This window comes from Durio zibethinus, chromosome 3 (assembly GCF_047325235.1).
Source record: "Durio zibethinus cultivar Kanyao isolate XHJ-2024 chromosome 3, ASM4732523v1, whole genome shotgun sequence".
Taxonomy (NCBI): Eukaryota; Viridiplantae; Streptophyta; class Magnoliopsida; order Malvales; family Malvaceae; genus Durio; species Durio zibethinus.
In genome coordinates, this window is record NC_143164.1 from 37,524,292 (window position 1) to 37,536,919 (window position 12,628).

Sequence of the window (12,628 nt, forward strand, 5' to 3'; positions counted from 1 at the left end):
TTGACAAAAGCTCAAATCTTAAGCCTAAAACTCAGGCTTTTTGCCCCTTTGAAGAAGTCCTCATTCCCGGCAAAACTGTTACACGTCTCTCCTCTCTCTTCCTTCACTGGTGCCGCCTCACTCGTTTCTCACGTGCCTTTACACCATCCCTCCATATATATTCCCATACAAGCTCTCCCTTTCAATCAATCCCAAATCTGTTTTTCCCTCTTTTCTTTTTGTTGTTTCTTCTTTTGACGTGATAATGGTTGAGCCTGCAACAGCAACACAAGCATTTGCACCAGCAGTAGCTCTGCTGAAAGATGAGCTTGACATTGTTATACCAACTATAAGAAACTTGGACTTTCTTGAGATGTGGAGGCCTTTTTTTGAGCCTTACCATCTCATCATTGTTCAAGATGGGGATCCTTCAAAGACCATTAAGGTCCCTGCTGGCTTTGACTATGAGCTTTATAACAGGAATGATATTAACAGGATTCTAGGTCCTAAGGCTTCTTGCATTTCCTTCAAGGACTCTGCTTGCCGTTGCTTTGGTTACATGGTATCCAAGAAGAAGTATATTTTTACCATTGATGATGACTGCTTTGTAAGTTTTTTTTTTTTTTTTTTTTTTAATTCTATCTTCTTTGTGATGTTTTAGAATCTAGGTTTTTGTTACTTTACTCAAATTTTGGCTCTTTTACATTGTTTTGTTTGGAAATTTGGATGCTTTTATTAGTTGCTTGATTTTTTGATAACTGGGTTTTTGTTGTTTTGGTCAAAAGTTGGATCCTTTCGTTGTTTTGACTGGAGATTTGGTGATTTAATTTTCTATGTACTCGTTTGTTTTAAATTTTAATCTTTTTTTTAAGCCCCAACATTCTTTTCTATAATTGTAGCAAAATTTGTATAAAAAAATGATAAATCTTATGTATGTTTGAGATTTAATTTGAATGTCATTTTTTTTTAGTGTGATGTTGCATTATGGAAATTCTTTTTATTTGCTTCATTAGTTTGCATTTGATTATAAAATTGACATTCTTTTTCACATGGAATGCACTTCTAGTAGTTTTGCACTTGCTGTATCATGGAAATATATGTTTCTAATTGTTAAATAATTGGTTGCATTATGATCTACAGCTATGAGATTCTAAAATCTTGCATGATTGTATCTGTTTGTGTTATTATATATTCCTGCTAAATGATGAATCAGCAATCTAGAAGTTAAGATCTAAACATCTAATTAATTTTTAATTATAATGGTAAATTAAAATTGCTACCAAACTATGGATCTTGTTGTTGATTAGGTTGCCAAGGACCCATCTGGGAAAGCAATCAATGCACTTGAGCAGCACATCAAGAACCTGCTATCCCCATCCACTCCCTTCTTCTTCAACACCTTATATGATCCATTTAGAGAGGGTGCTGATTTTGTCCGTGGGTACCCATTCAGTCTCCGTGAGGGTGTTCCAACGGCTATTTCTCATGGCCTGTGGCTAAACATCCCAGACTATGATGCACCAACACAACTTGTGAAGCCTCTTGAGAGGAACACTAGGCAAGAAACCACCTTTATTCCTTTCCAAAGACCGTTTTTTTTTCTAATTGTTAATGATTAATCAATACTTCTCATGATATATCAGGCATGTGGATGCGGTTCTGACAATTCCAAAGGGCACCTTGTTCCCTATGTGTGGTATGAATTTGGCTTTCGACCGCGAGTTGATTGGCCCTGCCATGTACTTTGGACTCATGGGTGATGGTCAGCCAATTGGACGCTATGACGATATGTGGGCAGGCTGGTGCACTAAGGTGCATTGGAGTTAATTATTTGTATCACAATTTTTCTTTATGTTTATAATTCTCTTCGATCAGAACAAGAGATGACAGAAAATTTATTGACTAATCTCCATGACCCGCTTGATGATGTTTAGGTGATATGCGACCATTTGGGGTTGGGAGTCAAAACAGGTCTACCCTACATCTATCACAGCAAAGCAAGCAACCCATTTGTGAACTTAAGGAAGGAGTACAAGGGCATCTTTTGGCAGGAAGAGATCATCCCATTCTTCCAACAAGCTGTCCTCCCAAAAGACTGCACCACTGTTCAAAAATGTTATATTGAACTGGCTAAGCAGGTCAAGGAAAAGCTTAGCAAAGTTGATCCCTACTTTGACAAGCTGGCTGAAGCCATGGTCACATGGATTGAAGCCTGGGATGAACTCAACCCAACTGGAGCTTCTCTGCGAAATGGCAAAGCAGCTTAGAAAATTTTCAGCACGTGCAGATGCCACAGTCACATACATTGAAAGCTTGGAATGTGCTTAACACAGCTGGAGCTCCTATGCCGAATGTCAAAGCAACATAGAAAAATCCATTAGCCACGGACGCCATTATTTCCGTACTGTTAATGAATTTATAGTTTTTCTTTATTGTATCTTTGTTTATTTGTTTTCTTCCTCACTAGTTTGGTGAAGTGCTTCAATTCGCAGATTTTGGTGGGATGTAATGTAATTTTATAAACATTATGTTATGAAGTTACCACAATAAAATGCATTAGTTGGTTGGTTTATCATTGCTTCCATTTTATAATAAAATTCATTCCAATATAGGAATTTTGAATGTAAAAAAAAAATAGCCAAAATTAAGCTGCAGTTTTGCCTAATTGTCCTTATGGGAAATCTCTTCATATAAAAAAATTGTGCAAGTTGTGGTCCTCCTGTCAATGCATGTTTTTCTGATTAGAATCAGCTGTCATTGCTGCTTGATATTGACTTTTGCTAAGCTTTGAAAGGATGACAAACAAGTCATGGATCTTGTGCAGATGGACGGATATAAGCAAAGCCTAAATGTTAGTATTATCGATTAATCAATGCAATTCCTCACTAGTATGTTAGAGGTGAAAACATAATTGCTTGCTAAGCTAGAATGAGTAGAGCTAAGTGAAAGGGAGAACAAGCTAGAATCTTATGCAGAAGTTACATGTTTTTTCTTGGAAACCATTGTCCTAATCATTCATTTCTTCTTAAATGGCTTGACAACATAAATTTATGTACTAGTAGCTTGATTTGGAATGGAATTCAATGTTCAGGAATATATGCCCATACAAAGAAAATAGCTATTCCAAAAATTTTACAAAAATTTTGTGAGATTTTTTAGGTCTTTCAACCAATCCCTCATTACATTGCCTAAAAAAAGTCTAGTTTTATATGAGACTGTGCACTAGATTCTACCCAAAAGAAAATTGTACTTACCAGGTTATAGCCAATAAACAAATAACAAAGGCACACCACGACACCATTAAAGCAAAGTGCTTCCAAATGCACAAAATATCAACAATTTTTAAGATTTCCCAGGCCATACAACAATGTCCATGCATGCATACTCAAAAATCAAGTGGAAAACAACATTCAAGAACCATGATATGATTAAACCAAACCCATAAATTACTAGTTATATTTTTAATGCCTCCTATAAACACTTCATTGTAGAAGTTTTCTTGTGAGCGTGTTAAGAGTTCCTTATCAAAACCTAACTCATATTCCGCATATCACCAATTAAAGATACTTTTCATTTGTATATAAGTTCCTAATCTACTCTTAAACCTCCTATCTAATTATATATCTAACTGAATAGGATATTATGAATTTAAATTTTCTTGAATTTGTAATTTTCAAATATCAACTCTAATAACATATCAAATAATTCAAAGGATAGTCGATACTAAAAATTCATTTTATTGTTACTTTAACTACTTGCATTTTACTATTGGGATTAAGGTCAAATTTGACACTATACCACGGGTCAATGTTAAACTTTCTCACATTAATGGACTTTGCCCCTCCAGTTTCAATTTTGTCGATTTTTAACAAAAAAAAAAGGGCAAGTAATAGATAGAAACAAACGTGAAGAAGGAGATAGAAATAGATATAATAGAAGAAACGACATAGTTTAAGAGTAGGCTTTGGGCTATTTCATGGACCCAAGATGAATATCACATCTGGCCCAAGCTAGGAGGTTAACCCAAATGATATCCGCAAATGATTTTTTTTTTTGGAAAAAAATTCATTTTACTCTTCTTTTAACGAATAATATTACAGAATAAAATTTATTCCGTAAAAAAAAAAATTTTTTTTAGAAAGCTACTGTTAGTATATTAGTGAACTTATCCCATGTGTAGATCAAATTTTTCACAAGGCTAAGTGTAGCCTAAATTTTACTTTGGTTGTTCTACAAAAAAAAAAAAAAAAAAAAACTTTGGTAGGGGAATAAGAATTTACCCTTTCCATTTTGGCTTAAAAAGCAAAATTATCAGCTACAGTCAAAGTTTGATTTTAATTTAATTGATTTATATAATCATTTTTAAAAATTTCTATATTTGTAATCCTTATTATTTTTAAATTGTGATTTCTTTATACTAAAATAATTATCAACTAATCCGTGAGGTTTAATTTTTCCTTAATATTAATTTTTTAATAATTAGATCCATATCTAGAATCTTGACATTCCATAATGTATATCTCTTCAAGTTTTTTTTTACAATTAGGAGATAAACACCCAATGGAAAGTTTAGCATGTTAACTATGGAAAAACCCTTGACTAATCTCTTCAAATAATCACCATACATATGGAAGCTTCCTAGAAGATTTTCAAGAAATATCATACTCTAACCCTAGATTTGAACTACTTAAAGGAAACATAATCAAGACAATGAACAAACAATGTATCATATGCCTAACTTAAATTTAATTGCCTACCCACATTGTTTAATTTGAAAGAGAGAAGACCCAATTCTAAAGCTCCTTTAAAAATAAAAGTTTCACATCTTTTTTGACCACTATGAAATCAACCATTTCTCACTGCTTGATCTTAGAACTTTACCAATATGATCTTGAATGTTAGTACATTGACCACAATCTCTTTTGAAACCCTTTTCTTTTTTTTGAATATAATATTAATGAATACTTTCAACATTGTCACACATCAATACCTATATATAGGCATTCTCGATTAAAAAATTGGCTTCGTCCCAATATGCTAAATATATACGGCGTAAAAGGACAGATATAGTATGGATGAGTCATCAAAAGTCGTCCCCTTATTATATATTCAAATACTCCATTACCCTGAATGGCATCCTAGAACCTTCTTTAGCAATAAACAATCTCTAAAGCTTGCAATTATGAATCGCTTATGACTACAAGTGTTCGACAAGGATTGAATCATAAGCCATTTTCAGGGAAACGTCATCAACGCACTAGCTTTTCTCCTGTTCTAGTGATTATTATGCTTTTCATAAAATCTTATTCCGAAATGTTAAATATTTTGAATACGAGATAAAAATTAAAAAAAAATTTCATATTTGATATATCATGATTTATTATATAATAATTTTTATATTTTAAACGTATTTAATATAAAATAAATACAACGTAAATCTATCTTATTATGACGACAAAACAATGTAGTCGGAGTATGTGTTAAGAAATCACGATGATCGGAGTATTGGCAATGGCAACATGTGAAACGTACAATGACATAGTAGTAGAGTAACCAACACTTGTTGACTTCTAATTGGTTGAAAGAGATTGAGCTGGTAAGCACCTAGACATTTAACACTTGTGCAAAAGTGAAAGGCCACAGGAAGGATCACAAAAGAAGGAATAGCTCAACTAAAAGTCTGATTCAGAGATATCGTCTCAGTGGTAATGAGATCATCATGGTATTAAAAAAAACATGGACTTGACATGTTCGAGCAGGTATAAAAGAGGGTAAGGCTAAGAAGAAATTTGTACCATACAACTTGGAGACAACATTTTTATGAAGTAAAACTAGTAGTCAAAATGATAGGAATGATGGGTTGGGAAGCCCCAAAACAAGAATGGAGGAAAGGTCCATGGACTCCTCAAGAAGATAAGCTGCTAACTGAATATGTTAACTTGAATGGAGAAGGAAGATGGAGTTCAGTAGCTAGGTCTGCAGGTATAATTAAATATTACTTTAGCTAGGTCTGCAGGTATAATTAAATATTACTTTCTTTTTGCATCATTCACCAGCTAAATTATATTAAGAATATTAAGTGAATTATAGGGTCTTTTCATTGTTTATTTTTGTATCATATCAGGTTTGAATAGGAGTGGCAAGAGTTGCAGGCTTAGGTGGGTGAATTATCTAAGGCCTGGTCTTAAAAGAGGTCATTTAACACCTCAGGAGGAAGGGATCATTATTGAATTGCATGCCCATTGGGGTAACAAGTAATGCTTCTTTTCTGATCTTGCTTTCACTTCTAATTCAAAATATTATATGTTTTTTTATTGTTGATTTGTTGTTTATTATATATGTGAAAACAGATGGTCAACAATCGCTAGATACTTGCCAGGGAGAACGGATAATGAAATAAAGAACTATTGGAGAACACATTTCAAGAAGAAAGAAAAAAGAAAAGCTCAAATTCTAAAGCTAAAACAACAGCAACGGCAGGAGGAGGAGAAGCTGCCACAACCAGATAAAGATCAGACAGAAGCAGGTGGAGATGGCAAAGTAATTAGTCAAGTGGCTGACCTGGCACAAGGGAAGCAGGAGATGGTTTTCATGTACCCAACTATAAGGGATCAATGCTTGCCTGTCATGTCTCAAGAGGCAGCTGCTTCTTGGCTAGATCAGTTTTTGGTAGATGAAGGTTTATGGGCGGGTGGGTTGTGGAACCTGGATGATCAGCAGCCTGGTTATTGCAACAAGGTTGCCATGCAAAATCAAGCAACAACTTATAATTCTTTTGGAGGGGATGCAATTAATTTATACAATGGGGGAGGGTACATTTTCTAAGCATAAATTTGGAACTTTTTACTTTTGAGTGTGTATTTTCCAATTCAAGATCATGAATATCGGAACTTCTAGTGCATTTCCAATTAAGGTTGAATTAATTTTTTGTTTTATGAATTATGATCTGTGTAACATTGTTTGCATAAGCAGTTAATAATATTATTATGAAGTTTTTTTTAAGAAAAAATTGCCTTCTTTTTCCTCTCTATACATATAATTATATAGGCTGGTTTTGTCCCTAAATTAACTCTGTAATAAGTTGATGTCTCCTTTAATTTTGCTTAATATGCTTAAATTTTCTAACAAAATTCTTGAGGAAAACAAATTTAGATAAATTAAGGCAATATCCAATCTAAAATTTATTGATAATAGTAACAAAAAAAAAAAAAGCATAGGACCATGTAAAGTTAAACAAACTTAAAATATTAATTAATGCTATGGGATTCCCTAACAAGAAGCATCTAAATTAACTCTGTAATAAGTTGATGTCTCCTTTAATTTTGCTTAATATGCTTAAATTTTCTAACAAAATTCTTGAGGAAAACAAATTTAGATAAATTAAGGCAATATCCAATCTAAAATTTATTGATAATAGTAACAAAAAAAAAAAAGCATAGGACCATGTAAAGTTAAACAAACTTAAAATATTAATTAATGCTATGGGATTCCCTAACAAGAAGCATCTAAATTAAGAAAAAAGGTTCATTAGTAGGGCGCATTGCTTTTAATTAACAAACCTGTTTTGAATTGACAATGAAAAAAATTAGCATATATTAAGCTTGATACAGATTTTCTAGGCAGTACCATTCCTTTTGCAGTCACTGACTAATTATGAGCTGCCATCCACTTTGGGAAAAATTGATTATTAAATTTTTTTATAAATTAATAATTAATTAAGTGGTTTAACTTAAGTATGTTTTAGTTTTAAATTATAATTAAATGTGGAAGTGGTTCTAATATTTTTAATAGAAGTGTTCAAAGATTGAATTGAGTCGAGCTTAAAACTATTATCTTGAGTTTATAAGTTTTATCGACAGCCTAATTTATGTATATATATATATATATATATCATCTATTATCTACCAAAGCAATAAAATGAATATTAAGATAAAACGAGGTTTCATTCAATTGAAAGGGATAAATCTTGTTTATGTAACCAACAAATCTTAGTATGCTAAGTGCCACTTCTAAAATTTTACTAAAAAATTTAATTTTATTAGGTGGTAAAATGCAATTTTTGGTAAAATGATAACATTATTGTGGTTGAGATTTTGATCTCCAATTTTTGGGTGAAAACGAAATTTAGGCTCTATTGGGTCTATCATTGATCAATATAGAAAGCCCAAAGACGAAATTGGCAAAATTTATAACATTTGGCCCATGCAGGTCTCGAACCTGCGACCTTCGCGTTATTAGCACGACGCTCTAACCAACTGAGCTAATAGGCCATTGATGATAAATTCATAGCTTATTTAATATTCCATAATATAACAAGAGACAACAAAGTTTTTGAGTTTTGTCAATGTTCATGTTAATGTGCTAACAGAAGCAGAGCAAAGTCACAAGACAGTATGGAAAACATAACAGCAAGTTGCGGGCTTCGGGGTTGGCACTTTGCCACTATGTGCTACAATTGCTGCGCCAAAAATTGATGCCTTCATTTCTGCTTCACAAAGAAGGTGAAGTTCTAAACCATTTTTTGTTCTGTTCCAAGTTTAAACCTTTTTAGTTTGCAAGTGAAACCCAGATTGTAAAAAGTCTTTAAACGTTGAAAGTTTAAAATTTTTGTTAGTTGGTATTTTGAAAGCAATTCTAAGTAAGAAAATGGCACCAGTGTGGAGGTGTTGACCAGTGTCTTATTTTCATGTTATACTAGTGCAAAAGTGGCCCTGAAGTACTAGAATAAATCCTTTTTAGGAAGCCTCAACTTGGCTTTCGTCTCCTTGGTGTAGGTATCTTGCTACAGTACTTAGTGCTTCACTTTTGTTCGGAAATGCTTGGATGCCTAGACTGGAATGAGCGTAAAAGTCGCATAATAGCAAGTAAGATGCTCTACCTTTCTGATTTTTCTGAGAATAAACTTAAGCTAAACTTAAGCTAGGGATGCTTTAGGGGAAAAAGGTATAAAGATATAGAATCAGTACTGTCCCAAGGCTGGTGCAAGTTTCTAAATTTTAGTGATCAATCTTCTCTTCATTGTCCAAATTTCTTGTATTCGTGACTTGAGTTTTGAGGGAAACTTAGTCTGTTGGTTTGGGCTACTTTGAATATTATTAAAATAAAAAATTCAAAATGAATGAGAATTATAATAAATTAAATAGACAACATAATTATATAAATTGAACATTTATTTATTGTATTAACGTAGGTATCTTATCTTATATCACGAGCTTTCTAACTATAATTCAACTTATCTAGAAAAAGACAATTGCCAGGATATGTTTCACCTTAACTGCCTTAATCTATATGGTTAGGATCATTTTGACTACTATGTACATGCTGATGTGCAAACTCTTAAAACGTTGCAGTTCCTTGGGCTTTTGCAAGAGATGCGGTGATCTAAGGATGATAGCTTGCTCAAGATGCAGAGGAACTGGATTAATCAAAGCAAATGGACCATTCTGTTTTCACCTTATTGATGGTATATACCAGTCCTTAGCGAGTGCTGAATTGAAGGTAAAATCTATTGGATGTACAAAATGTCAAGCTAGAGGTTACTTCAGCTGTCCCCCATTGCTCTAACATACCCAAAGTTTGATTTTCAATCATGCCATGGAAGACATTTCTTCTCTTATGCTCGTGCTTAGCATATAATCATGAGCTGTCTTCCTTTAGCCATTGTACTTAAAACTTTTTGTCTTAATACACTTGATATTGTAAACCCACTTGTAGATGGAGATTTGTGACGGTGGCCCCTATTTATACCACTTTCATTTATCAATCTCAATGTTATAATGGATGTTTTGTGAATCATATATCTTCCCACCATTGTACTTAAAACCTTTTGTCTGAATGCACTGGGTTTGATAATCCCATTTGCAGATATAGATTTTGCGAGAGAGGCTTCTATTTATTCATGTTTCATTATCAATCCCAAAGTTATAGCGGATGTCCTATGAATCCTGGTTGTTTTTGTGTAGAACAAAGAAAGCATGAATAATGGTATTCAAGTCCTCTATAGGAAGCTGGGTAATTATTCCATTTTTCCTAATGCCCGCCCACTCCATTCTGCAGCCACTAGACATTTTAGACCATTTTCTGCATATCTTCACGACTGAGTACTATTTTCATCCCTCACAACCTTTCAAAACAAATGTTCACCATTTTCAAACAGGCCATGAATAGGTCAACATCACAACATATAGAAAGTTGAAATTCTTGGTGGAGTTAAATAGTAATGTTATGTCATCCATTCTGCTCACTACTAGTACTCTATTGAAACTTTTTTAGGTAGTTATGGATGCATTGATCCTTGTGTTGTATAATAGGGGCAAGCTATCTCCAATCCCATAAATCCCATCCCGGGATTCAAAATGGCTTTTCTTTGCTTATCCAGGTGCATATGTGAGCTCAACTGCAACTTTTGTAACATATGCTTTAGTTGCACTGTTATTTTAGCCAAAAATTTCTGTCTGATGGTACCATCAACAAAAATTGTTATAGTTATTACTAGCCCATATCTCTAACAGCTGAGAAACTACCCCTCTAGGAACCTCCAGATATATGATTATGACATGATTATTATCCACTTTAATTTCCAGCAGGCTTTTCCATCACAAATTTATAGCCTCTCTTAGGTTGAATTAGATTCCGATCTTATCCTTAATGTAATGAGACACTGTTGAAGAAGTAACAGAGCACCATCTACCTCATTGATCTGTATTTTAGAAGCTTTCAAGTGATGCTATGGCCATCTTTGACTGAATTCTCTCAAGGAGATGATCATGTCGTGGTTGAGTGGGTATATATGCGTATCAGCCACTAAGGTATGGCCACTGCTTTCATTAACACGCATCTGATGTTGACCTACAACTATACATGAAAACTTTTATATTCTTGTCAAATTTTCATCATTTTCCCTTTTACTTCTTGTTATTGTATGCTAATAGTCAAACAAAAAAGCATGCTTAATTCTTTATTCATCGGTTGTTTGAATGTATGATGACTTTACAGATCTTGTTGAGTGCTACAAACCTCATCAATTTTTCCCATCTTGAAGATGCCGATTTCGATCTTCAACAGCTTTAGTTTATAGCATTTGCAAATCCCATTCTCAAATAGAAATCAGATTCTGCATAAGTTAGATGAACTAAAAGGGTAACAAGTGGAAGTGACAATACTAAATTTAGCATTGTGTAATTGGGATATCTTTCCCCAGTTTCATCTATGGATCTTTTCCTTGATATTCTCTCATTGTGTGACCATAGCTTCAACATGAAGATTGATATTTCCTGGCTTTTATATGCTTTTCTAAGCTGTAAATACTTTGCTTTGGGTTGGAAAAGTCTCAAATAAATATGATTCTAACTTAGAGACCAAGTATTACTAAAAAAGTTGCAATTCAAATTTCCATTTACCATATATTTTCATGATCAATCACTTTCTATTTGTGTAGAGTTTGGTGAAATTGAGTGCTATGTTGAATGTCAGAACATCGCTATTTCAATATATCTATCTAATTAATTATACAATAGCATTTTAAGCAATAGTCGTATGGTCTGTTGGTAACATTTGGGGTTTTTTTGTATTATCCACGAATTTTTTTTCCGTAGAAAATTTGAGTTATGAAAAGGGAAATTACCATCACATTCCATAAATCCATCTGTTATTTCAGGACTCAACCTATGGTAATGAAACATATCAATTCACTTGTGTCATGAGCAAGACCGCAATCATGAAGTGAATCATCAGATGATGGCAATGCCACCTAACAAAAACCAAGCATGGCCATGTATTATCGTAATCTTATATATCAATTGGGAAAGAAAATATGACATTTTTGGTTTCCAAACAAAAAAAAAAAAGGAAAAGTCTTCGTTGCTTTTCTTTTAGTTGCTTTTCTTTTATGGAGTATATGGCCATCAACATCACATGCATATGCTGATTAAATTGACAAATGAGTTTATATATGTGCTTTTTTCAATTTCAACTTCATGAGCAAAAGAAATTTTTTTTTAATTTTTGATAAGTTGATTTTCCAATGCCAAATGTTTAGCAATCAAACCATTTTTAGGCCACTCATATATAATTATGCGGTATGCATATTTATTAATTAGGTATTGAAAGATCAACATACCTTATTAAATCTTCAAGAAAATATATCTTCTGGCTTGATTGAATGCATAAGCTTGATGCCAATGAAGTTTTGGCTTAGTGGTGAGGAGAAAGTCCTAGAATCTTAAGATTTTAGGTTCAATTCCAATTATATGTGAGTTTGATTATTTAATTGAATTACAGTTTATAAATTGATTATTCAATAATATAATAATTGATTAATCAATTGATTATATGAATATAATATTTGATTATAAGTATAACTTTAAAAAAAAATGCATAAAGTTTATAAACTCTATAAGTGGAAGCCATGATAAATTCTTAGATTAACGGTTTTTTTTTTTTTTTTTTTTTTTTTTTTATGTTGGCTCCCTTTAAGAAGCTTTCAATAGATAGAATTCAATAATTCAAAAGTGAAAAGGACACTTTAGCATTTTTATATATTTAAATAAAACCCTAATAAAGTCGCATTAAAAGTTTAAAACTTTTATTGATTACCCAATTCTTTGATTAATTTCATTACAATTCAATTGATGCTTAGTTAAAGATGTCT

The 12,628-nt window shown here is 32.8% G+C and overlaps 2 protein-coding genes, 1 non-coding gene and 1 pseudogene across 4 annotated transcripts; 3 read left to right on the forward strand and 1 right to left on the reverse strand.

Moving 5' to 3' along the window:
- The first annotated feature begins 17 nt into the window (after positions 1–17).
- On the forward strand, positions 18–2,554 carry LOC111283639 (UDP-arabinopyranose mutase 1). The gene is made up of 4 exons (XM_022872204.2): positions 18–586; positions 1,287–1,537; positions 1,623–1,791; positions 1,914–2,554. The coding sequence occupies exons 1-4, from the start codon at positions 245–247 to the stop codon at positions 2,244–2,246; spliced, it is 1,095 nt and encodes a 364-aa protein (XP_022727939.2). The 5' UTR covers positions 18–244; the 3' UTR covers positions 2,247–2,554.
- Positions 2,555–5,604: 3,050 nt separating this feature from the next.
- On the forward strand, positions 5,605–7,002 carry LOC111283707 (uncharacterized). The gene is made up of 3 exons (XM_089758813.1): positions 5,605–5,961; positions 6,104–6,233; positions 6,330–7,002. The coding sequence occupies exons 1-3, from the start codon at positions 5,823–5,825 to the stop codon at positions 6,802–6,804; spliced, it is 744 nt and encodes a 247-aa protein (XP_089614939.1). The 5' UTR covers positions 5,605–5,822; the 3' UTR covers positions 6,805–7,002.
- Positions 7,003–7,896: 894 nt separating this feature from the next.
- LOC149519831 (uncharacterized) lies at positions 7,897–11,214 on the forward strand (annotated as a pseudogene). Its single transcript, XR_016337600.1, has 5 exons — positions 7,897–7,918; positions 8,108–8,187; positions 8,389–8,480; positions 9,330–10,787; positions 10,975–11,214. The product of XR_016337600.1 is annotated as an uncharacterized LOC149519831 (transcript).
- On the reverse strand, positions 8,176–8,249 carry TRNAI-AAU (transfer RNA isoleucine (anticodon AAU)). Its single transcript has one exon. It is a non-coding gene; the product is annotated as a tRNA-Ile (tRNA).
- Positions 11,215–12,628: the final 1,414 nt, after the last annotated feature.